We start from the raw sequence: 25,561 nt of genomic DNA on the forward strand, positions 1-25,561 counted from the left end.
TATACAAGACTTCTCCCGAGCTGCACCACTTCTCTGGAATGCTCTACCCCCGACAATCAGAGGAACTCCCAATTTCTACAGTTTCAAACACAAACTAAAGACGCATCTTATCAGACCGGCGATCACATGTCCTAATGTAAACCTTGTACCGTCAGTAGAATCCCTAAAATGTAACCCTCCTCTGTCCCCGCCCCCACATGATATGATGTCATCTCAGGATAACTTTATAAGTCCAAGCTCCATCCACATGTTACAGGACACGACTGGTGACGGCTCATAAAGTCTTATGTCTGTGTAATGACAGTCACCTCTATTACAGAAGTGTCTGACCCCTGTATAAGTAATGCCGCCCCTGCTACCTCCTGTGTCACCCCCTCTACCTCATAGATTGTAAGCTCCTGTGTCACCCCCTCTACCTCATAGACTGTAAGCTCTTGTGTCCCCCCCTCTACCTCATAGATTGTAAGCTCTTGTGTCCCCCCTCTACCTCATAGATTGTAAGCTCTTGTGTCACCCCCTCTACCTCATAGATTGTAAGCTCTTGTGTCACCCCCTCTACCTCATAGATTGTAAGCTCTTGTGTCACCCCCTCTACCTCATAGATTGTAAGCTCTTGTGTCACCCCCTCTACCTCATAGATTGTAAGCTCCTGTGTCACCCCCTCTACCTCATAGACTGTAAGCTCTTGTGTCACCCCCTCTACCTCATAGATTGTAAGCTCTTGTGTCACCCCCTCTACCTCATAGAGTGTAAGCTCGTGTCACCCCCTCTACCTCATAGATTGTAAGCTCTTGTGTCCCCCCCTCTACCTCATAGACTGTAAGCTCCTGTGTCACCCCCTCTACCTCATAGACTGTAAGCTCTTGTGTCCCCCCCTCTACCTCATAGATTGTAAGCTCTTGTGTCACCCCCCTCTACCTCATAGACTGTAAGCTCTTGTGTCCCCCCCTCTACCTCATAGATTGTAAGCTCCTGTGTCACCCCCTCTACCTCATAGATTGTAAGCTCTTGTGTCACCCCCTCTACCTCATAGACTGTAAGCTCTTGTGTCCCCCCCTCTACCTCATAGATTGTAAGCTCGTGTCACCCCCTCTACCTCATAGATTGTAAGCTCTTGTGTCACCCCCTCTACCTCATAGAGTGTAAGCTCTTGTGTCACCCCCTCTACCTCATAGATTGTAAGCTCTTGTGTCACCCCCTCTACCACATAGACTGTAAGCTCTTGTGTCACCCCCTCTACCACATAGATTGTAAGCTCTTGTGTCCCCCCCTCTACCTCATAGATTGTAAGCTCCTGTGTCCCCCCCTCTACCTCATAGACTGTAAGCTCTTGTGTCCCCTCCTCTACCTCATAGATTGTAAGCTCTTGTGTCCCCCCCTCTACCTCATAGATTGTAAGCTCTTGTGTCCCCTCCTCTACCTCATAGATTGTAAGCTCTTGTGTCACCCCCTCTACCTCATAGACTGTAAGCTCTTGTGTCACCCCCTCTACCTCATAGAATGTAAGCTCTTGTGTCCCCCCCTCTACCTCATAGATTGTAAGCTCTTGTGTCCCCTCCTCTACCTCATAGATTGTAAGCTCTTGTGTCACCCCCTCTACCTCATAGACTGTAAGCTCTTGTGTCCCCCCTCTACCTCATAGATTGTAAGCTCTTGTGTCACCCCCTCTACCTCATAGACTGTAAGCTCTTGTGTCACCCCCTCTACCTCATAGAGTGTAAGCTCTTGTGTCACCCCCTCTACCTCATAGATTGTAAGCTCTTGTGTCACCCCCTCTACCTCATAGAGTGTAAGCTCGTGTCACCCTCTCTACCTCATAGATTGTAAGCTCTTGTGTCACCCCCTCTACCTCATAGACTGTAAGCTCTTGTGTCCCCCCTCTACCTCATAGATTGTAAGCTCTTGTGTCACCCCCTCTACCTCATAGACTGTAAGCTCTTGTGTCACCCCCTCTACCTCATAGATTGTAAGCTCTTGTGTCACCCCCTCTACCTCATAGAGTGTAAGCTCGTGTCACCCTCTCTACCTCATAGATTGTAAGCTCTTGTGTCACCCCCTCTACCTCATAGACTGTAAGCTCCTGTGTCACCCCCTCTACCTCATAGATTGTAAGCTCCTGTGTCACCTCCTCTACCTCATAGATTGTAAGCTCTTGTGTCCCCCCTCTACCTCATAGATTGTAAGCTCTTGTGTCACCCCCTCTACCTCATAGACTGTAAGCTCTTGTGTCACCCCCTCTACCTCATAGACTGTAAGCTCTTGTGTCACCCCCTCTACCTCATAGAGTGTAAGCTCTTGTGTCACCCCCTCTACCACATAGATTGTAAGCTCTTGTGTCACCCCCTCTACCACATAGACTGTAAGCTCTTGTGTCACCCCCTCTACCACATAGACTGTAAGCTCTTGTGTCACCCCCTCTACCTCATAGATTGTAAGCTCTTGTGTCACCCCCTCTACCTCATAGATTGTAAGCTCTTGTGTCCCCCCCCTCTACCTCATAGATTGTAAGCTCTTGTGTCACCCCCTCTACCTCATAGATTGTAAGCTCTTGTGTCCCCCCTCTACCTCATAGATTGTAAGCTCTTGTGTCACCCCCTCTACCACATAGACTGTAAGCTCTTGTGTCACCCCCTCTACCTCATAGATTGTAAGCTCTTGTGTCCCCCCCTCTACCTCATAGATTGTAAGCTCTTGTGTCCCCTCCTCTACCTCATAGACTGTAAGCTCTTGTGTCACCCCCTCTACCACATAGATTGTAAGCTCTTGTGTCACCCCCTCTACCACATAGACTGTAAGCTCCTGTGTCACCCCCTCTACCTCATAGATTGTAAGCTCTTGTGTCACCCCCTCTACCTCATAGATTGTAAGCTCTTGTGTCCCCCCTCTACCTCATAGATTGTAAGCTCTTGTGTCACCCCCTCTACCTCATAGACTGTAAGCTCTTGTGTCCCCCCTCTACCTCATAGATTGTAAGCTCTTGTGTCACCCCCTCTACCTCATAGATTGTAAGCTCTTGTGTCCCCCCTCTACCTCATAGATTGTAAGCTCTTGTGTCACCCCCTCTACCTCATAGACTGTAAGCTCTTGTGTCCCCCCCTCTACCTCATAGACTGTAAGCTCTTGTGTCCCCCCCTCTACCTCATAGACTGTAAGCTCTTGTGTCCCCCCTCTACCTCATAGATTGTAAGCTCTTGTGTCACCCCCTCTACCTCATAGATTGTAAGCTCTTGTGTCCCCCCTCTACCTCATAGATTGTAAGCTCTTGTGTCCCCCCCTCTACCTCATAGACTGTAAGCTCTTGTGTCCCCCCCTCTACCTCATAGACTGTAAGCTCCTGTGTCACCTCCTCTACCTCATAGACTGTAAGCTCCTGTGTCCCCCCCTCTACCTCATAGATTGTAAGCTCTTGTGTCACCTCCTCTACTTCATAGACTGTAAGCTCTTGTGTCACCCCCTCTACCTCATAGAGTGTAAGCTCTTGTGTCCCCCCCTCTACCTCATAGATTGTAAGCTCTTGTGTCCCCCCTCTACCTCATAGATTGTAAGCTCTTGTGTCCCCCCCTCTACCTCATAGATTGTAAGCTCTTGTGTCCCCCCCTCTACCTCATAGATTGTAAGCTCTTGTGTCCCCCCCTCTACCTCATAGACTGTAAGCTCCTGTGTCACCTCCTCTACCTCATAGATTGTAAGCTCTTGTGTCCCCCCTCTACCTCATAGATTGTAAGCTCTTGTGTCACCCCCTCTACCTCATAGAGTGTAAGCTCTTGTGTCACCCCCTCTACCTCATAGACTGTAAGCTCTTGTGTCACCCCCTCTACCTCATAGAGTGTAAGCTCTTGTGTCACCCCCTCTACCTCATAGATTGTAAGCTCCTGTGTCACCCCCTCTACCTCATAGACTGTAAGCTCTTGTGTCCCCCCTCTACCTCATAGACTGTAAGCTCTTGTGTCCCCCCCTCTACCTCATAGAGTGTAAGCTCTTGTGTCACCCCTCTACCTCATAGACTGTAAGCTCTTGTGTCACCCCTCTACCTCATAGACTGTAAGCTCTTGTGTCACCCCCTCTACCTCATAGATTGTAAGCTCTTGTGTCCCCCCCTCTACCTCATAGAGTGTAAGCTCTTGTGTCACCCCCTCTACCTCATAGATTGTAAGCTCTTGTGTCCCCCCTCTACCTCATAGAGTGTAAGCTCTTGTGTCACCCCCTCTACCTCATAGAGTGTAAGCTCTTGTGTCACCCCTCTACCTCATAGACTGTAAGCTCTTGTGTCACCCCCTCTACCTCATAGATTGTAAGCTCTTGTGTCCCCCCCTCTACCTCATAGATTGTAAGCTCTTGTGTCACCCCTCTACCTCATAGTGTAAGCTCTTGTGTCCCCCCCTCTACCTCATAGTGTAAGCTCTTGTGTCCCCCCCTCTACCTCATAGTGTAAGCTCTTGTGTCCCCCCCCTCTACCTCATAGTGTAAGCTCTTGTGTCCCCCCCTCTACCTCATAGATTGTAAGCTCTTGTGTCCCCCCCTCTACCTCATAGATTGTAAGCTCTTGTGTCCCCCCCTCTACCTCATAGACTGTAAGCTCCTGTGTCACCCCCTCTACCTCATAGACTGTAAGCTCTTGTGTCACCCCCTCTACCTCATAGATTGTAAGCTCTTGTGTCGCCCCCTCTACCTCATAGATTGTAAGCTCTTGTGTCCCCCCCTCTACCTCATAGACTGTAAGCTCTTGTGTCACCCCCTCTACCTCATAGATTGTAAGCTCTTGTGTCCCCTCCTCTACCTCATAGATTGTAAGCTCTTGTGTCCCCCCCTCTACCTCATAGACTGTAAGCTCCTGTGTCACCCCCTCTACCTCATAGTGTAAGCTCTTGTGTCCCCCCCTCTACCTCATAGATTGTAAGCTCTTGTGTCACCCCCTCTACCTCATAGATTGTAAGCTCGTGTCCCCCCTCTACCTCATAGAGTGTAAGCTCTTGTGTCACCCCCTCTACCTCATAGATTGTAAGCTCCTGTGTCACCCCTTCTACCTCATAGACTGTAAGCTCTTGTGTCACCCCCTCTACCTCATAGATTGTAAGCTCTTGTGTCACCCCCTCTACCTCATAGATTGTAAGCTCTTGTGTCCCCCCTCTACCTCATAGATTGTAAGCTCTTGTGTCACCCCCTCTACCTCATAGATTGTAAGCTCTTGTGTCCCCCCCTCTACCTCATAGACTGTAAGCTCTTGTGTCACCCCCTCTACCTCATAGATTGTAAGCTCTTGTGTCACCCCCTCTACCTCATAGATTGTAAGCTCTTGTGTCACCCCCTCTACCTCATAGATTGTAAGCTCTTGTGTCACCCCCTCTACCTCATAGATTGTAAGCTCTTGTGTCACCCCCTCTACCTCATAGACTGTAAGCTCTTGTGTCACCCCCTCTACCTCATAGATTGTAAGCTCTTGTGTCACCCCCTCTACCTCATAGATTGTAAGCTCTTGTGTCCCCCCTCTACCTCATAGATTGTAAGCTCTTGTGTCACCCCCTCTACCTCATAGATTGTAAGCTCTTGTGTCCCCCCCTCTACCTCATAGACTGTAAGCTCTTGTGTCACCCCCTCTACCTCATAGATTGTAAGCTCTTGTGTCACCCCCTCTACCTCATAGACTGTAAGCTCTTGTGTCACCCCCTCTACCTCATAGATTGTAAGCTCTTGTGTCACCCCCTCTACCTCATAGATTGTAAGCTCTTGTGTCACCCCCTCTACCTCATAGACTGTAAGCTCCTGTGTCACCCCTTCTACCTCATAGAGTGTAAGCTCTTGTGTCCCCCCTCTACCTCATAGATTGTAAGCTCCTGTGTCACCCCCTCTACCTCATAGATTGTAAGCTCTTGTGTCACCCCCTCTACCTCATAGACTGTAAGCTCTTGTGTCCCCCCTCTACCTCATAGAGTGTAAGCTCTTGTGTCCCCCCCTCTACCTCATAGATTGTAAGCTCTTGTGTCCCCCCTCTACCTCATAGACTGTAAGCTCTTGTGTCACCCCCTCTACCTCATAGATTGTAAGCTCTTGTGTCCCCCCTCTACCTCATAGATTGTAAGCTCTTGTGTCACCCCCTCTACCTCATAGATTGTAAGCTCTTGTGTCCCCCCCTCTACCTCATAGACTGTAAGCTCTTGTGTCCCCCCCTCTACCTCATAGATTGTAAGCTCTTGTGTCCCCCCTCTACCTCATAGAGTGTAAGCTCTTGTGTCACCCCCTCTACCTCATAGATTGTAAGCTCCTGTGTCACCCCTTCTACCTCATAGACTGTAAGCTCTTGTGTCACCCCCTCTACCTCATAGATTGTAAGCTCTTGTGTCACCCCCTCTACCTCATAGATTGTAAGCTCTTGTGTCACCCCCTCTACCTCATAGACTGTAAGCTCCTGTGTCACCCCTTCTACCTCATAGAGTGTAAGCTCTTGTGTCCCCCCTCTACCTCATAGATTGTAAGCTCCTGTGTCACCCCCTCTACCTCATAGATTGTAAGCTCTTGTGTCACCCCCTCTACCTCATAGACTGTAAGCTCTTGTGTCCCCCCTCTACCTCATAGAGTGTAAGCTCTTGTGTCCCCCCCTCTACCTCATAGATTGTAAGCTCTTGTGTCCCCCCTCTACCTCATAGACTGTAAGCTCCTGTGTCACCCCCTCTACCTCATAGATTGTAAGCTCTTGTGTCACCCCCTCTACCTCATAGATTGTAAGCTCCTGTGTCACCCCCTCTACCTCATAGATTGTAAGCTCTTGTGTCACCCCCTCTACCTCATAGATTGTAAGCTCCTGTGTCCCCCCCTCTACCTCATAGAGTGTAAGCTCTTGTGTCCCCCCCTCTACCTCATAGATTGTAAGCTCCTGTGTCACCCCCTCTACCTCATAGACTGTAAGCTCTTGTGAGCAGGGCCCTCAGTCCCATTGTGTGAAATGACTTTCTCTGTAATGTCTCTTTCTGTCTGTATTTGAACTCTACAAATTGTACAGCGCTGCGGAATATGTTGGCGCTATAGAAATAACATTTATTATTAACATGAGGGCCATATGGACCAAGACATTGGACTCTCCCTGCAGGGATCACCTAACATTAAGCTGCTGGCAGCCTGTCCAAAGTGTAATCTGTGGGGGAACCCAGTAGCAAGTGTTTGGGTTCTCTGCAGCGCCCCCTGCTTTACAGGTGTGAACGTGTAAGTGACATGACATGTAACGCTGTCAGTAAAGCAAGGCTCGGGCGCACATTTATGTCATGGATTCCACATTGGATCTGCCTTAATAGATGAGGGTCAAAGAGAAATCCCATAGACACAATGTATCCGCAGGGCAGGGGATCAGCATCTGATCAGTAGGCCCCCCTCAGATCTTAAACATAGGGGTCTGTGTAAGTGGAGTGATGGCCCCCATCCCCCAACACATTGCTGCTCCATTAGTCTTTATGGGACAGTACAATGCTATCTCTATAGAACTGAATCCAGCGTGACCGCTCTCCACGGGACCCTCATCCTCGTGATCTGACATATCCTGTGGGTGGGGGGATTTGGTTATAAAATTGATAGATATTCTGTAGCCACCCCGGCCAGTCTGGTTTTCCTGTGTCTTCTATGCTATAAATCCCCTGCAGGCTTTTTACTGTCCGCACCGTCTGCTTATTGAGAGAGAAAAATCCTGTGAATGAGAGTGGAAAATAGATGTGGCGTTCACAGCGTGACGTGATGATGGCGACCGGCGGAGCGAGGATCAGGCAGCGCTCTGGGAGGTTTCTCCGCAGCTAGATCCAGATCTCATGTCATTCTGTTTAAGAGGCAAAATGGCCGTATAGCTTGTTTACCTCTGTAATAAAGAGGATCCTTCTACTGGACACTCAATGTAAGGACCAGCATCGGTGGGGGAAGAGGTGCAGAGACCCCACTAAGACAGGGGTCACAAACCTGTATACAGCAGACCCCTGACATACAGAAACGAGTCTGCCCCAATGTCCTGCGGTTTAGGGGTCCTAGACTTTTCAGAGTCTGTTCACTATTCTCACAGACTGGCCAAAGGGGGCTTATGACCGACATCCCAGGATTCAGAGAGGGTCTCCGCACCCAGACCCCAGTGATTAAAAAAAACTTCCATGTTCCAGCTTGTATGTAGATATACTCTCCATGAAAAGCCAAGCAGATTCCTATTTGCAGTATATGACTTCTTTTATACTGATCCTGACTTGCAGGAGTTTTGCTCCAGAGCTGCGCTCACTCTTCTGCTTGTCATCACAATTCATTGTCACTGTGCAGTGCTCAATATGGATATAATACTTACAGATCCGAAAGCTCTACAGATGGTGGACAAGCAGGGAATGCTGAGAGAGTTCAGCTCTGAATCACAATACGCCGGAGCTCACATCTACATTGTAGACTTATAAAAGGATTCTTTAAAGTGCTGAGGCCTGCTAAAGCAGACTGTGCAGAAAGGGTTAAACCAGTGGTGCTCCGAGTCCAGGAGCCGGAGGGGGTGGCCGTGCACTGTTCCATAGACGAGTACCCCAGTACAACCAGCGTTCCTATCTGATACCAAACACGCAGCCGTTATTCCGGATTATTATTCTAGGACTCTTTCGCGGCCTTTTATTTCTTTGTAAGTCCCTGTCTTTTCTTCTTTCAGGATCCGCTTGACGTTGATGACAGATCAGAGCTTTTTTTTTTCTTCCGCCCACCTGAAAAACGTTCTGGTTTAAGAAAAGAAGTCGCCGTTCCTGGAAAGTGATGATGGAGCATTGTCATACATTCAAGTCCCTCGGTAGGTACCCAAGGCTGTGTCTAGGGGGGGACGTAGTGATGAAGACTTGTCAGCCTTGTCATAGGAAGGCCGAGTGATGTCACAGACGCCTCTATACACTTTTATGGAAAAAAAATATAAAAATATTGGGGGTTTTGTTGTAAAATGGAGTATAGGTGTCCTGGAAACTGTTTGTTTGAGCCTGTTTTTTGTTTTTCTATGTAGAATGTAGTATGGTAAAGCCGGGGGTCTTGGTGAAGATCGAAGAGGAAGATGTGTACGACCCCCAGAGTGACGAGCGCTCAGAGACCAGTACAGGTGACCCTTCATGACTTCTAGATGAGTATTACTATTAAAGGGATTCTCCAAAACTGACAATTAAAGAGGATGTCAGTACCCAAATAGATTGTTCATACTGGTGACCTATCCATAGGATTCAGTGATAGGAAACCACTGCTATACAGTAGACAGGGGGCGCCACTACTACTTTAATAGGACCACCTGTCCATTAGCAGTTTCCAGCACCTAGAGGCCGATCTGTGGGTAGATCATCAGTATGATAAGTCAGATTGGGTCTTGACAACCCCTTATAAAGGTCACTATTTGGAGGTTGATGAGATCCTGACACCCGGGGCCGTCACTGATGAACTGATTAAAGTGCGGTGTACGGGAAGCCGACCGCTCTGTAATCTCTGCTCTGGCTGTGCTGTTTCCATATATCAGAAAGACTTATCGTATATCCATCTGAGGGAGGACATAGCGCATTGTGTGTTACTTTATAAAGGACCCCTATTGACCCAGAACTTAAAGAAATACAATAAAAATCAGTCACTCATCGTCTTTAGACAGAGGGGGATGGACAGGTGAGATCAATTGCGGTCTGGAGGAAGAGCGGACTGCTCAATTGCTCCGTTTTTGACCAATGTAAATTGTCTGACTGTGAACACGACGCCACCCCCCCCCCTTGAGTGCACCCACTTATATAGAACATAGCATGAGAAGCAGAAATGGAGTAAGGGGACAATTCTTAGTGCAAAAATTGCATCTTTTTTTCCTGCAGTTTTTGCATTGCCGCCCTTTCTATGCAAAAGATTCCCATAAAGCTAAAATCACAATTCTTTCTGAAATTCCCTTCATGTTTTTCTTAGGGTATCCCATGATGAATCCGGAAATTGTGATAAAGGAAGAAAGAAATGAAGGAGATTCTTATACTAGGAATGAAGAAATGTACGAGGAGGAAGAAAGTCGTGAGGGCAGCGCAGGTGAATAGCTCAGCCAGATATCACTGCAAATATGTTCTGGCCTTGTTACTGCTGGTAATACAGGAAGCCATTTTCTGGGCTTATCAATTGAAGATTGACAAGGCTCCAATACCCAGGAGCCGCACAGATCAGCTGGTTGACGAGACTGCCATGTTTGGCTGAGCAGTGGCAGTGCTTGGTATTGCAGCTCATCCCTTTCACTTAAAGAGGACCTCCCATCTTCTCCTGTACATACAGTTTTATATACTGCTGAATTCGGCACACTGTTGGTTTTCCTGTTCTGTGCCCCCAGGCTGGAGATCTCTGCCCACTGTTAGAACGGTAGTCCTGACAGTCTAGCTGGTGATCCTCACAGTTCAGTGTTATCCCTGGGCGGTAAGGAACCTCTGACAGTACAGGATTATGGACGAGTACTGTCAGGAGGGTCGTTCCTCAGAGCCCAGCTAGACTGTCAGGAACTCCCTTCTGATAGTGGGCAAAGATCGGTGCTGAAACGAACGGCACTAATATCTCCAGCCTGGGGCACATAATGGGAAAGCCGGTATATAAACCCGCATGTGCAGGAGGACAGGAAAGGTCTTATTTAACTGAGACTGATCCATGATAAACGTGACATCACATGGTTTGACATGAACCAGAAGGAAGGGCTGCTAACTCTGCTGAACGGTCCGATGTCAGACCTTTGCTGATCTTCAGTTGATGACCTATCCAACGTGTATATGGGCAATGTGACAAAGAGTGTCTGTGAGACTGAGAATTTTTCAGGTAAGTGCAGTATTTTATTTGGACCCTTTTACACAAGTTTTCTGGGACTTCCATATTGACGGCATATTCCTAGGATCGGTCATCAATATGTAATCAGTGGGGGTCTGACACCCAGGACCTCCGTGGATCACTTGTTTGTAGGTGACGACTGCTCATGGGTTCTGCGGCTTTTCCCTGTGCCAATGACGTTGGAGTACGGGAGCAGCTCTGTCCCATTCAAGAGAATGGGCTGAACTACAAATCCAAGCACAGCCGCTATATAAATGTGCCATGCTGTGTCGGGTATTCTGTGCCAAGGCTGCGGCACTACCCACCAGCTGATCTTTGGGTGTCCGATCGCATATTGATGACCCCTTCATAAGGAATAACATCAGGTGTCTCCTGCAGCCCTTTCTCCATCACCTGCAGACTTCCTTTGTATTTGCTTTGTATTTTTTTTTCTTTTTTGTCTTCATTTTTGTGCTCAGTTTTGCAAAGTAACATCTGGCCGCTAATGCAAATCATTTACCCGCCCCCGCCCAGGTCATTATGGAAAAAACGTGGTGGTGAAACTGGAGACAGATGACGCTGCGTATGGAATAGCTGATCAGCCGTTTGAAGAGAGGATCAGCTCTCCCGAGCAGAGTCCAGGTAACGCTTCATTACAGGCCAGGAGTGTAACTAGTGACGAGTTCTTATAGATATTTTGCATTAATCCTCCTGGTGGGGGGGGGGGGGCACATATAACATAATCACTGAGTGTTTGCAGATGGGATTGGCTTTTGCTTTTATTGGTCATTTGGGATCAAGGGAAAAATATTCTGCACGGCGCCGTCTCTTCTCGTTTAGTGTATACAGCACATCTGCAGGCCCATGTGTCTCCATGGTTACAATCACTGAACAAATCCTGTGTTTATTCTATGGCTACTTTGACTTTTATTTTTTTCCTTCAATTTTTCTCTACAAAGCGTGACCCAGAGTGTGCTGAAGTGTGAAAAAAAACAAAAAAAAGGATGTTTCATATTTACCCATTGTGGTTTTAATTTCTAAAAACGACAAAAAAAAATGCTTGTGTGAAAGTGCCTTTATTCTGTTGTCTTGTGTTACTCCCTCTGCTCCTTCTCCTTACTAACCTATGGACAGTAGATCGGACATTGGGTTTGTGTCGCGGCCCTGGAGACTCATAGATCCGCATTTGAGCTGTATAAACAAAGCAGCAGGATGGTTTATTTGAATTTTCTTTACTTTATTACATAAGGGGTTTTCCAGCCCCAAGTTCCACCACATAGATCATCCACGCTATATGACCTGTCTGTGTGCGACACCCTGACCCCGCACCGATAATCTGTCCTAGCCTCCGGCGCTGTATTCTACTTGGATAGGTGATCTGTGTGGGGTCGGAGTGTCTTGGTCCTGTGCATAGGTCATCAGTATGACAATTTGAGTCCAGAAAACCCCTTCAAGTAAATGGGGGGTTTATTCTATTAAGACCTGTAGTAATAATCTGAAAACAGATGGTCCAGAATTAAGAGGATCTGCTGCACCATGGGAGGTCTCATGTGCTAGAACCGATATCTACGCCAAACGGGGACACTCCAGTATTCTGCCATAAGTTATAGCAGTGGTTCTTAAGCAGGGTTCAGTCGAACCCTAGGCCCTATGCACGGTTCATTTTGTGTACCAGTAAAAAAACTTATACCTATGTCTTGAATTTGGAAAAAAAAATCCTATTTGATTTATCACTAAAGAAGGGTTTGGTGAATGTGCAGATGAGACTGGTTAAGAACCAGTGAGTTACAGTAAATGTCAGGCCGTGGTGTCCCTGCCTCTGCTCTCCTTCATCTCCATCACTTTCACACCACTCTCTAAAGAACGGCAGAAAATGAACAAAGCAGAATTTTTTTTGGCACAAACAGTCGTGTGCCAAAAAATGTGCCACAAAACTGATTTAGTATTAGTAACTCTCCCCCTAGAGTGTTTAGTTCATTCAGTGTGTCTGTCGCCCTGCGGGAAAGTGACTGCTGTGTGTAGAAGGAACACCAGTCCTCCTCCGTATTCGCGGTGCGTAGTTATTCTGTATTTACAAAGTCTGGAATACGGCGCTTATATGACGCAATGCAGCAACACTCGCCGCCCCATGTTTTAAACATGCAGCTTGTACAGTTTTTGGCACCATTGGGCCAGCGCTAGCCCTACTCCTAGAAGCCACCTCTTATTGTTATCTGTATTTACGTCCGAATTTGATCCATCTTTAACGCCAAATTTCCGGCTGGGCGGCCCCAGAGGAACAGGAAATGTCCCGTGGCCGGCCTGCTTTTTCTGTAGAGAGCCAGACGGCCTACAAGGTTCGCCACAGGAGGATGGCAATAAAGGTTGAGGAGCTGATCCGCCACGTCCAGCAGCATCCTGCGCTTTGGAGGCCTTCAGACCCTGGGTACAGCGACCGCTATAGGAAAGCCTCTGCATGGCTCGCAGTGTGCCAGAGCTTGTACCCCGAATGGGATGAGCTGGATGAAGGGGACAAAGGCATCCTAGGTAAGCCCAATGTGTGAAATTACAATGTACCATGTGTATATATAATGTATATATTCTACACCGTCTACCAATAAGGATATGGACACCTGGGGTAGAATAGAAGAACAACATTTCTTCCTATTGAATGGTTGGTAGACCCCAGCAGATGCTCCTTACTGATGGACACACTACTCCCGGATGCCCGCTGACACTCCTGGTGTATGTCAGCCATTGGTTGGGTGCGGTTTCTCTGGCCAGCACTCGTCGGTCTCGATCTCCCAGTTTCGGGGGTCTGCTGACTCGAGGCACATTCCCACAATCACCGTTCACCTTCCACTTTGTAATCACATAGGCCAATATCGATATTTGGTAATTCAGTTCTCTTGCTGTGTCCTTAAGGATCGACCATTTCTTTGGTACCCCACCATTACCCCTATCTCGAAATCGTACAACTCTGCCCTTCATGGCATCTTGCAGGCGACTAATGCCAATGTTCTTTCCTATATAACAGCGCAAGGCGGGACGTACATCACGACCGCAGAGGTCTGCATTCACATGGGTGTCCAAATACTTATTGGTAGGCAGTGTAGTAAAGTATCTGTCTGTGTATGTCATATTAGATACCATAGACTCAGGCCTATCCACATCGCAGTCATTCTGTCTAGTGATGTAGTGCCGGATGTTTTATTTTATAAGTATTACGTACATTATATTGCCATTATGGAATATCCTCTCAGATCTATCAGTGAGTTACATGTAGATGACCTGTGCTTAGCATAGGCCGTCTATGTCTTATCAGCGGGGTCTGACACCCAGGACTCTCACAGATCAGTTGCTTGAAGTGTAAGGAACATTTGGCCGTTGAGGTTTTGTTCAATTATCACATGACCAGTTTGCAGCCCAGTCCCATTTTAGTGAATAGGACTGAGCTACCATCCCAACTACAGCTCCTTTGTATTCGATAAAGAAGCTGTACCCCTATGTGATAACTGTGGTCTCTTCAGCCAGCGGAGTAGTAGGGGTCCTGGGTGTCGGTGCTCCCCCCATTCAGATATTGATAACCTAATCTAAGCATATTGCCATGAACCTGTGCAATTAACACGTCCATGGGAGAACGGCATGGGTGACTTGCATGTGCCATCCATTCCTCTGTGGATCTATTCATCTTTTATAGTCCACAAAATTATCAGGAATACAACCTGTCCTGAGTGTTGTCCCAAGCTCATGTCTCCCTATGGGGCCATAGAAACTAATGGGTTGTTAAAAACACAACAAGCGCACACCTATCACATCCAGCCATATTGTCTTGATTCCAGCGAGTGTCCTCTCCTACATTGCAGATATTGTAGGAGGGAATAAAGCCTTCGGCTCCACCACTTTTATGTTATAGTAGATTTCTGGAAATTTCCTGATGACCTGTCTGATGCCCAAGACCCTTAATAGTCAGCTGTGTCACCAGAGTGCAGTGTAACGCCCCCTGCAGATGACCATGTGTTAGGGCAGTGGGCTGTCTGGGTTTTTCCCACACTGACCCATTCATTTCTATGGGCCTGTGCACATGACGGTGAATTATACAGTCCCATATACGAGACACAAAATATGGAACCGGTCCTATTCCTGTCCAATTTTGCAGCCGTACTTCTGTGGCTCCTATTCATTAAATGGGGCCACGGACGCACAGCCAATGACCCCAATGTGCTAGCCGTGCCTTTCATTTGTCTGGCAGTAAGCACCCTGTCTTGTGTAACCTCAACCCACTCACTTGACTGGTCCTGAGCTGCGATCAGGTCATGTGACCGATGCTCGTGACATCACATGGCCTGCAGAGCGGTGGCAGCACTCATGTAAATCTGTGACTGCTTTATACCGCTGGCCCCGAGTGTTGGGATAGGTCATTGGTTAATAAATACCAGAAAACCCCTCTAAAACCTGCTGGTTATCGAAGACCATTGGCCCACCCCAGAGCCCGGACTTCCACATCACCGACAGGGATGGCTTGGATCTCAAACTTTAGTGAATGTCAATATCTGTGTCTGTTAGTTACAGGATCCTTCAATAATCACAGACAGAATAGTGCCACAGAATTATGGACTCCTATGGAAACCCACAACTAACACATTGATGACCAACCCTAAGCAATCTGCAAGTCCTGGAAAATTCACTGGAAATGGTCATTTATTGTCTATTGTACTACTACTATATACTTGTATGTTTGTGACGTGAGACACATTAGGTGTACATCCCCGTGTATACGTCCCCGTTATATTTAGTAGTACAGGATGGCGTCAGGGCTGCTGTGTGTTTCAGTTTTCTGGAGGAATTTAGATTTAATTGATTTGATAATCTTGTATTTCTAGAAAATCTTGTCCAGAAACGGTGGAGGAGCGCTCGTGATCAGTTTCGAAGGGAAATGATCCACTTTGAAGGCCTGAGTGGGACGGGTCCACTGAACAAGAAGCCATACATGTACTTTCAGCAGCTAATGTTCCTGAAGCCGGTCTTGGATCTACGGCCGTAAGTCTTGTTTTTGTCACTTGTTTTCTTTGTCCCTTTTTGTCATTTTTTTTTTTATTGAAGAATTTTTTTTTTTTATTTGTTACTCTAGTGCAGTTACCAAAGCTGGAGGAGAGACAGACGTCAAACCATCCCGGGAACCCCATACTGTAGAATTGGAGCCTGAAGTGACCTCGGCAAGGCCAGCCGTGGCCGCACCTGACACCCGCATAGAACCGCCCGCCAACACCACTTCTACCTTGCAGCAAACGCCACCGCCTCGGCTTCTAGGGAGGAAGAACAAAAAAACTCTTCCTAGCTTGAGTACTGCAGAAAGCTTTGATAGCCAAGTGCTAGAGTTAGTTCAGAAAAATCTTGAGGAAGATCCGGAAGATGCGTTCTGCCGCAGCCTTGGACATTACATAAGACAAGTCCCTCAGGGATGGAGATTGCGGCTGCGCACTGCAATCCAGACCCTCATAGAGGGCTTCACTCCACCCAACAATCCAGAACAGCTCCTTGGCTTACTGGGTCAGGTTAAGCTGGCGCGGCCTACCTGTACGGCTCAACCAAAGCGTGTTGAGTCCTCCGTGCCTGTGTCTGCTTACCAGTTAACAAGTCAGCCTAGCTATGGCCCCGCTACTTCCAAGACGACGGCCTCCGCCTATGCTTCTTATCCACCATCCTCTTCTAATTCCTCTCACCGTCAGCACCTTCCTCAGTCCAGACAGTCTTCAGGCTATGGCCATAAATCGAGCTATCCCTTCCAGTCACATCATCCGTCAGGTCATACCACCCATAACTCTGCTCCCTCCTATAATTCTGTGTCCTCCCCCTCCCATATTCAACCCACAACCCTTTCCCCCAGTCATTCCCACCATCTGCCTATTTATGGGCCTCCGACCCGCACTCATCCTCCCTATACTGACTCCTGCTCTCCTGAGTCCCATCAGTCCTCCCCCATGAACGTTTCCTCCTCCCCATCCTCCCCTCCCAGGTTTTTAGATTTAAATTAACCCTTTGTTACATTGGGGTACATTTTATATTTTTATGGATATTTATAGTTGACTTTGCATAGGAGATAAAGAATGGTTAGTACTAATAAAGTAGCTATTAACATTGCATGTGCTGCACCAATAAGGGTTAACAGAAATGGCTCCCTCACCTTCCTTGCTGTGTTCTGTGGAAATTGTCCCATTTCCAATGGTCGTGTGCCTGACTCCAAGAATGGGGGTGGATTAAGGCACAATAGACTCCGTTCCCGATAGTGGAGCACAGATGTGCAACGACAGACTTGTGGTGCCATACACCTTATTTGTCCCGATTCCTCCAGAAAATAGGGTAAGGGTATGTTCACACAGAGAGATCTGATGCTGATTTTAAGACTGATCGTATCTCAGAATTGGCACTAAATTTCACCCTGAACCTGTTTCTTATTCTATTCAACATGTGACGTAAATCAAAGCAGGATGCTGAAAAAATTCTTCTGATCAACTATCGACCCTTGTCTGAACTGCGTCGGGGAGCCGGAAAATGGAGAAGCAGTGATCCTCAATTCCTCTTCGCCATGTGAATGGCCCCTAAGACTGGCAGACACCTGGCGGCTTGTCTACCCCAAGAACACAATGGTGAGGTGTGAAATTGAACATGCCAATCCGTCTCTTCCCCATGAACGATGAAAAATTGAGACAGTCGCATACAGATAAGATGGTCGGCTGGCCCACATGAAATCATTGGATTTGCCAGATTTTGCTGTAACGTGTCTGGCGGCTTTTACGCTCCATTATCTGACCTGAAGCAAAGTACAATTTTTTTTTTTTTTTTCAATTTCATACAACCCTTCCCAAAAGGGGGAATTTATCAAATCGAGTCCATAGATGAACCAGGCAGAATCCATCTTATAGTTCTTAGAGATCTTGTTGGAAGTTTCCTTGCGCGACGTTTGATAAATTTCCCCCGGAGTTCGCATTGAATTAAACAAAACCCTTTTTTTTTTTTTTTTTTTTTTTTTTTGGGGAGCAAAAAAAAAAGAGGGTGGGTTAGTTTATATTCTGTTGTTTTATGTCACTAACCTGTTTTATATTCTTTAATACTCTTTGTATGCATTTTATTCAGTAAAACAAGTATTGCAGTACTAAGACCCGTGTCTGTGATCTGTTAAGAAACAAGTGAAAAGCACTCGATCTATGAAGTGCTTTGTGTTCGCTGTGGTGTAGGGGATGGCAATGTCTATATACTGAGATCTAGGAGTGTACGGCTGGGATACAAAGATACCTGGATTGTAAGTGCAGACATTTGAACAAACTGCATAAATGAACAGTTCAGATGATAAGATACTTGTAATAGATCTCATCAGAAATCCCTGTTTGTGCTCTTATCAGGTCCCTCTCCCCCTGCTAAACTGCCTTTCACTGTGAAAATCGCGGTCTCCAGACAGACTGCAGGTCACATGACTCCGATTACACCTTTATAGAAGTCTATGGAGAGGGGAGGGGGAGTGAGCATAAAGTGCAGACAGTAAAGAAAGTTACAGAATAAGCTTTGTAACACAACCAAAGCTCTTTATTCACATCAGTACATGTCAGTACTTCTCTATCTATGTCCTGCACAATTCTGTCGCGTGAGAGAATCAACCAACAGCAGTTTTTATTCCTCTAGACCAGGGGTAGGGAACCTTGGCTCTCCAGCGGCTGCAAAACTACAACTCCCAGCATGCAACTTGCTTTGCTGTTCTGGGAACTCCCATGGAAGTGAATGGAGCATGCTGGGAGTTGTAGTTTCACAGCAGCTGGAGAGCCGAAGGTTCCCTACCCCTGCTCTAGACTCTAGAAGGCACTCTAGAATTCTGGCTGCTGTGTATGAATACTGAGGATGTGGCGGTGCTGCAGATCTCCCTCTGCCTTGTGTTCAGCCAAAAGTCAAATCCACCAGAGAAGAGACGTCTGCACAAAAGAGACAGAAAAGGATCACATTGAAATGAGAGTTTAATCGAGCAGTTGGCTACAGTTACGTTGTGCATTCTAGAACTCTCCTGTAGGGGTCAGCACCCCTACAAATATCACTCGGCACACTCACTGCATTAGCGGCCCCTGCTATAGGTTACACTGCAGACAGAGGGATTAAAGAGAAACTAGCCGGGACTGAGTCATCATCCCAACCTGAGAACAGGTCTCTAACCTAGGCAACCAGCTGTAAAAGCTGAGGACACGGATGTCAGCATTCAATAATGAAAGCAGCCGAATATGGAGGCAAATTGTGGTGTATAACTGCACACTGCTGCTGCCATATAGCGGCATAATACTGCTAGAAAGTGCCCTTAGATAGGACATTACAGAGCAAGGGGGAATGTCCTAAAGTGCATACACCAAGACAGTGGTGCTTCCTTGGCACATGGTCTTCATTTGTGACAAAGATCTGATACTTTCCCTTTTCTGCCTCGCTCCCCACTTTTTGGGCAGGTTGGGGGTGGGGATATTTTGACCAATTAGATTCATTATAACACACAACACTAAAACTATCAAAAGTTCTAGGTGAAATCTCCAGCAGCCCCTTGTAGGTGCCCAGGACCTCCAAGGGTGAGTCCGGACTATTGAGAGGCCCGAGCCTCTTTGTAAATTGGGGTCCCCTCATATAAGCGGGGAAACTAAGACTGGTGTAGGAAACGTGACTATTAATAAATCCCCTGCCCCCATGTATATCACTATTAATAAATCCCCTGCCCCATATATATCACTATTAATAAATCCCCTGCCCCATATATATCACTACTAATAAATCCCCTGCCCCATATATATCACTACTAATAAATCCCCTGCCCCATATATATCACTATGAATAAATCCCCTGCCCCATATATATCACTATGAATAAATCCCCTGCCCCATATATATCACTATGAATAAATCCCCTGCCCCATATATATCACTACTAATAAATCCCCTGCCCCATATATATCACTATGAATAAATCCCCTGCCCCCATATATATCACTACTAATAAATCCCCTGCCCCCATATATATCACTATGAATAAATCCCCTGCCCCCATATATATCACTACTAATAAATCCCCTGCCCCATATATATCACTACTAATAAATCCCCTGCCCCCATATATATCACTATGAATAAATCCCCTGCCCCATATATATCACTACTAATAAATCCCCTGCCCCATATATATCACTATTAATAAATCCCCTGCCCCCATATATATCACTATGAATAAATCCCCTGCCCCATATATATCACTATGAATAAATCCCCTGCCCCATATATATCACTATTAATAAATCCCCTGCCCCATATATATCACTACTAATAAATCCCCTGCCCCATATATATCACTACTAATAAATCCCCTGCCCCATATATATCACTACTAATAAATCCCCTGCCCCCATATATATCACTATGAATAAATCCCCTGCCCCATATATATCACTATGAATAAATCCCCTGCCCCATATATATCACTATTAATAAATCCCCTGCCCCCATATATATCACTATGAATAAATCCCCTGCCCCATATATATCACTATGAATAAATCCCCTGCCCCCATATATATCACTACGAATAAATCCCCTGCCCCCATATATATCACTATTAATAAATCCCCTGCCCCCATATATATCACTATTAATAAATCCCCTGCCCCCATATATATCACTATAAATAAATCCCCTGCCCCATATATATCACTATGAATAAATCCCCTGCCCCCATATATATCACTATTAATAAATCCCCTGCCCCCATGTATATCACTATTAATAAATCCCCTGCCCCATATATATCACTATGAATAAATCCCCTGCCCCATATATATCACTACTAATAAATCCCCTGCCCCCATATATATCACTATTAATAAATCCCCTGCCCCATATATATCACTACTAATAAATCCCCTGCCCCCATATATATCACTACTAATAAATCCCCTGCCCCATATATATCACTACTAATAAATCCCCTGCCCCATATATATCACTATGAATAAATCCCCTGCCCCATATATATCACTATGAATAAATCCCCTGCCCCATATATATCACTATGAATAAATCCCCTGCCCCATATATATCACTATGAATAAATCCCCTGCCCCCATATATATCACTATTAATAAATCCCCTGCCCCATATATATCACTATGAATAAATCCCCTGCCCCATATATATCACTATGAATAAATCCCCTGCCCCATATATATCACTACTAATAAATCCCCTGCCCCATATATATCACTATGAATAAATCCCCTGCCCCCATATATATCACTACTAATAAATCCCCTGCCCCCATATATATCACTATGAATAAATCCCCTGCCCCCATATATATCACTACTAATAAATCCCCTGCCCCATATATATCACTACTAATAAATCCCCTGCCCCCATATATATCACTATGAATAAATCCCCTGCCCCATATATATCACTACTAATAAATCCCCTGCCCCATATATATCACTATTAATAAATCCCCTGCCCCCATATATATCACTATGAATAAATCCCCTGCCCCATATATATCACTATGAATAAATCCCCTGCCCCATATATATCACTATGAATAAATCCCCTGCCCCATATATATCACTACTAATAAATCCCCTGCCCCATATATATCACTATGAATAAATCCCCTGCCCCCATATATATCACTACTAATAAATCCCCTGCCCCCATATATATCACTACTAATAAATCCCCTGCCCCCATATATATCACTATGAATAAATCCCCTGCCCCCATATATATCACTACTAATAAATCCCCTGCCCCCATATATATCACTATGAATAAATCCCCTGCCCCATATATATCACTACTAATAAATCCCCTGCCCCATATATATCACTATTAATAAATCCCCTGCCCCCATATATATCACTATGAATAAATCCCCTGCCCCATATATATCACTATGAATAAATCCCCTGCCCCATATATATCACTACTAATAAATCCCCTGCCCCATATATATCACTACTAATAAATCCCCTGCCCCCATATATATCACTATTAATAAATCCCCTGCCCCCATATATATCACTATTAATAAATCCCCTGCCCCATATATATCACTATTAATAAATCCCCTGCCCCATATATATCACTACTAATAAATCCCCTGCCCCCATATATATCACTATGAATAAATCCCCTGCCCCATATATATCACTACTAATAAATCCCCTGCCCCATATATATCACTATGAATAAATCCCCTGCCCCATATATATCACTATTAATAAATCCCCTGCCCCCATATATATCACTACTAATAAATCCCCTGCCCCCATATATATCACTATGAATAAATCCCCTGCCCCATATATATCACTACTAATAAATCCCCTGCCCCCATATATATCACTATTAATAAATCCCCTGCCCCCATATATATCACTATGAATAAATCCCCTGCCCCATATATATCACTATGAATAAATCCCCTGCCCCATATATATCACTACTAATAAATCCCCTGCCCCCATATATATCACTATTAATAAATCCCCTGCCCCCATATATATCACTACTAATAAATCCCCTGCCCCATATATATCACTATTAATAAATCCCCTGCCCCATATATATCACTATGAATAAATCCCCTGCCCCCATATATATCACTACTAATAAATCCCCTGCCCCATATATATCACTACTAATAAATCCCCTGCCCCATATATATCACTATTAATAAATCCCCTGCCCCATATATATCACTATGAATAAATCCCCTGCCCCCATATATATCACTACTAATAAATCCCCTGCCCCCATATATATCACTACTAATAAATCCCCTGCCCCCATATATATCACTATTAATAAATCCCCTGCCCCCATATATATCACTATTAATAAATCCCCTGCCCCCATATATATCACTACTAATAAATCCCCTGCCCCATATATATCACTATTAATAAATCCCCTGCCCCATATATATCACTATGAATAAATCCCCTGCCCCATATATATCACTACTAATAAATCCCCTGCCCCCATATATATCACTATTAATAAATCCCCTTCCCCCATATATATCACTTCTAATAAATCCCCTGCCCCCATATATATCACTATTAATAAATCCCCTGCCCCCATATATATCACTATGAATAAATCCCCTGCCCCCATATATATCACTACTAATAAATCCCCTGCCCCCATATATATCACTATTAATAAATCCCCTGCCCCCATATATATCACTATGAATAAATCCCCTGCCCCATATATATCACTATTAATAAATCCCCTGCCCCATATATATCACTATTAATAAATCCCCTGCCCCATATATATCACTATTAATAAATCCCCTGCCCCCATATATATCACTATGAATAAATCCCCTGCCCCATATATATCACTATGAATAAATCCCCTGCCCCATATATATCACTACTAATAAATCCCCTGCCCCATATATATCACTACTAATAAATCCCCTGCCCCCATATATATCACTATGAATAAATCCCCTGCCCCCATATATATCACTATGAATAAATCCCCTGCCCCATATATATCACTACTAATAAATCCCCTGCCCCATATATATCACTATGAATAAATCCCCTGCCCCATATATATCACTATTAATAAATCCCCTGCCCCATATATATCACTATGAATAAATCCCCTGCCCCATATATATCACTACTAATAAATCCCCTGCCCCATATATATCACTATTAATAAATCCCCTGCCCCCATATATATCACTATGAATAAATCCCCTGCCCCCATATATATCACTATGAATAAATCCCCTGCCCCCATATATATCACTATGAATAAATCCCCTGCCCCCATATATATCACTACTAATAAATCCCCTGCCCCCATATATATCACTATTAATAAATCCCCTGCCCCCATATATATCACTATGAATAAATCCCCTGCCCCATATATATCACTATTAATAAATCCCCTGCCCCATATATATCACTATTAATAAATCCCCTGCCCCATATATATCACTATTAATAAATCCCCTGCCCCATATATATCACTATTAATAAATCCCCTGCCCCATATATATCACTATTAATAAATCCCCTGCCCCATATATATCACTATTAATAAATCCCCTGCCCCATATATATCACTATTAATAAATCCCCTGCCCCCATATATATCACTACTAATAAATCCCCTGCCCCCATATATATCACTATGAATAAATCCCCTGCCCCCATATATATCACTATGAATAAATCCCCTGCCCCATATATATCACTATGAATAAATCCCCTGCCCCATATATATCACTACTAATAAATCCCCTGCCCCATATATATCACTACTAATAAATCCCCTGCCCCCATATATATCACTACTAATAAATCCCCTGCCCCATATATATCACTATTAATAAATCCCCTGCCCCCATATATATCACTATGAATAAATCCCCTGCCCCATATATATCACTATTAATAAATCCCCTGCCCCATATATATCACTACTAATAAATCCCCTGCCCCATATATATCACTATGAATAAATCCCCTGCCCCCATATATATCACTATTAATAAATGCCCTGCCCCCATATATACAGTCCTATGAAAAAGTTTGGGCACCCCTATTAATCTTAATCATTTTTAGTTCTAAATATTTTGGTGTTTGCAGCAGCCATTTCAGTTTGATATATCTAATAACTGATGGACACAGTAATATTTCAGGATTGAAATGAGGTTTATTGTACTAACAGAAAATGTGCAATATGCATTAAACCAAAATTTGACCGGTGCAAAAGTATGGGCACCTCCACAGAAAAGTGACATTAATATTTAGTAGATCCTCCTTTTGCAGAGATAACAGCCTCTAGTCGCTTCCTGTAGCTTTTAATCAGTTCCTGGATCCTGGATGAAGGGATTTTGGACCATTTCTTTCTACAAAACAATTCAAGTTCAGTTAAGTTTGATGGTCACCGAGCATGGACAGCCCGCTCTCAAATGATCTGAAAACAAAGATTGTTCAACATAGTTGTTCAGGGGAAGGATACAAAACGTTGTCTCAGAGATTTAACCTGTCAGTTTCCACTGTGAGGAACATAGTAAGGAAATGGAAGACCACAGGGACAGTTCTTGTTAAGCCCAGAAGTGGCAGGCCAAGAAAAATATCAGAAAGGCAGAGAAGAAGAATGGTGAGAAGAGTCAAGGACAATCCACAGACACCTCCAAAGAGCTGCAGCATCATCTTGCTGCAGATGGTGTCACTGTGCATCGGTCAACTATACAGCGCACTTTGCACAAGGAGAAGCTGTATGGGAGAGTGATGAGAAAGAAGCCGTTTCTGCACGTACGCCACAAATAGAGTTGCCTGAGGTATGCAAAAGCACATTTGGAGAAGCCAGCTTCATTTTGGAAACAAAAATTGAGTTGTTTGGTTATAAAAAAAGGCGTTATGCATGGCGTCCAAAAAGAAACCGCATTCCAAGAAAAACACATGCTACCCACTGTAAAATTTGGTGGAGGATCCATCATGCTTTGGGGCTGTGTGGCCAATGCCGGCATCGGGAATCTTGTTATAGTTGAGGGTCGCATGGATTCCACTCAGTATCAGCAGATTCTTGAGAATAATGTTCAAGAATCAGTGACGAAGTTGAAGTTACGCCGGGGATGGATATTTCAGCAAGACAATGATCCAAAACACCGCTCCAAATCCTCAGGCATTCATGCAGAGGAACAATTACAATGTTCTGGAATGGCCATCCCAGTCCCCAGACCTGAATATCATTGAACATCTGTG

General features: G+C 45.1%; 1 protein-coding gene across 3 annotated transcripts in view; it reads left to right on the top strand.

Moving 5' to 3' along the window:
* Positions 1-25,561, top strand: part of LOC142184109 (uncharacterized) — a 43,320-nt gene that overhangs the window by 7,117 nt on the left and 10,642 nt on the right. Inside the window, exons 2-9 of one of the 3 annotated variants that reach the window (XR_012711800.1) lie at positions 8,645-8,779; positions 8,984-9,076; positions 9,907-10,020; positions 11,308-11,415; positions 13,048-13,299; positions 15,636-15,792; positions 15,884-17,112; positions 17,240-17,775. Coding sequence is in view for 2 of the 3 variants with exons in the window: in XM_075258816.1 (XP_075114917.1) it covers positions 8,746-8,779; positions 8,984-9,076; positions 9,907-10,020; positions 11,308-11,415; positions 13,048-13,299; positions 15,636-15,792; positions 15,884-16,787 (1,662 nt within the window). In the remaining variant the exon portion in view is untranslated. Of the gene's footprint in view, positions 1-8,644; positions 8,780-8,983; positions 9,077-9,906; positions 10,021-11,307; positions 11,416-13,047; positions 13,300-15,635; positions 15,793-15,883; positions 17,776-25,561 lie in introns of those variants that run through there. The other 2 variants (XM_075258816.1, XM_075258817.1) reach the window with 2 other exon arrangements.

The sequence above is a fragment of the Leptodactylus fuscus genome, chromosome 11, assembly GCF_031893055.1.
Source record: "Leptodactylus fuscus isolate aLepFus1 chromosome 11, aLepFus1.hap2, whole genome shotgun sequence".
Lineage (NCBI taxonomy): Eukaryota > Metazoa > Chordata > Amphibia > Anura > Leptodactylidae > Leptodactylus > Leptodactylus fuscus.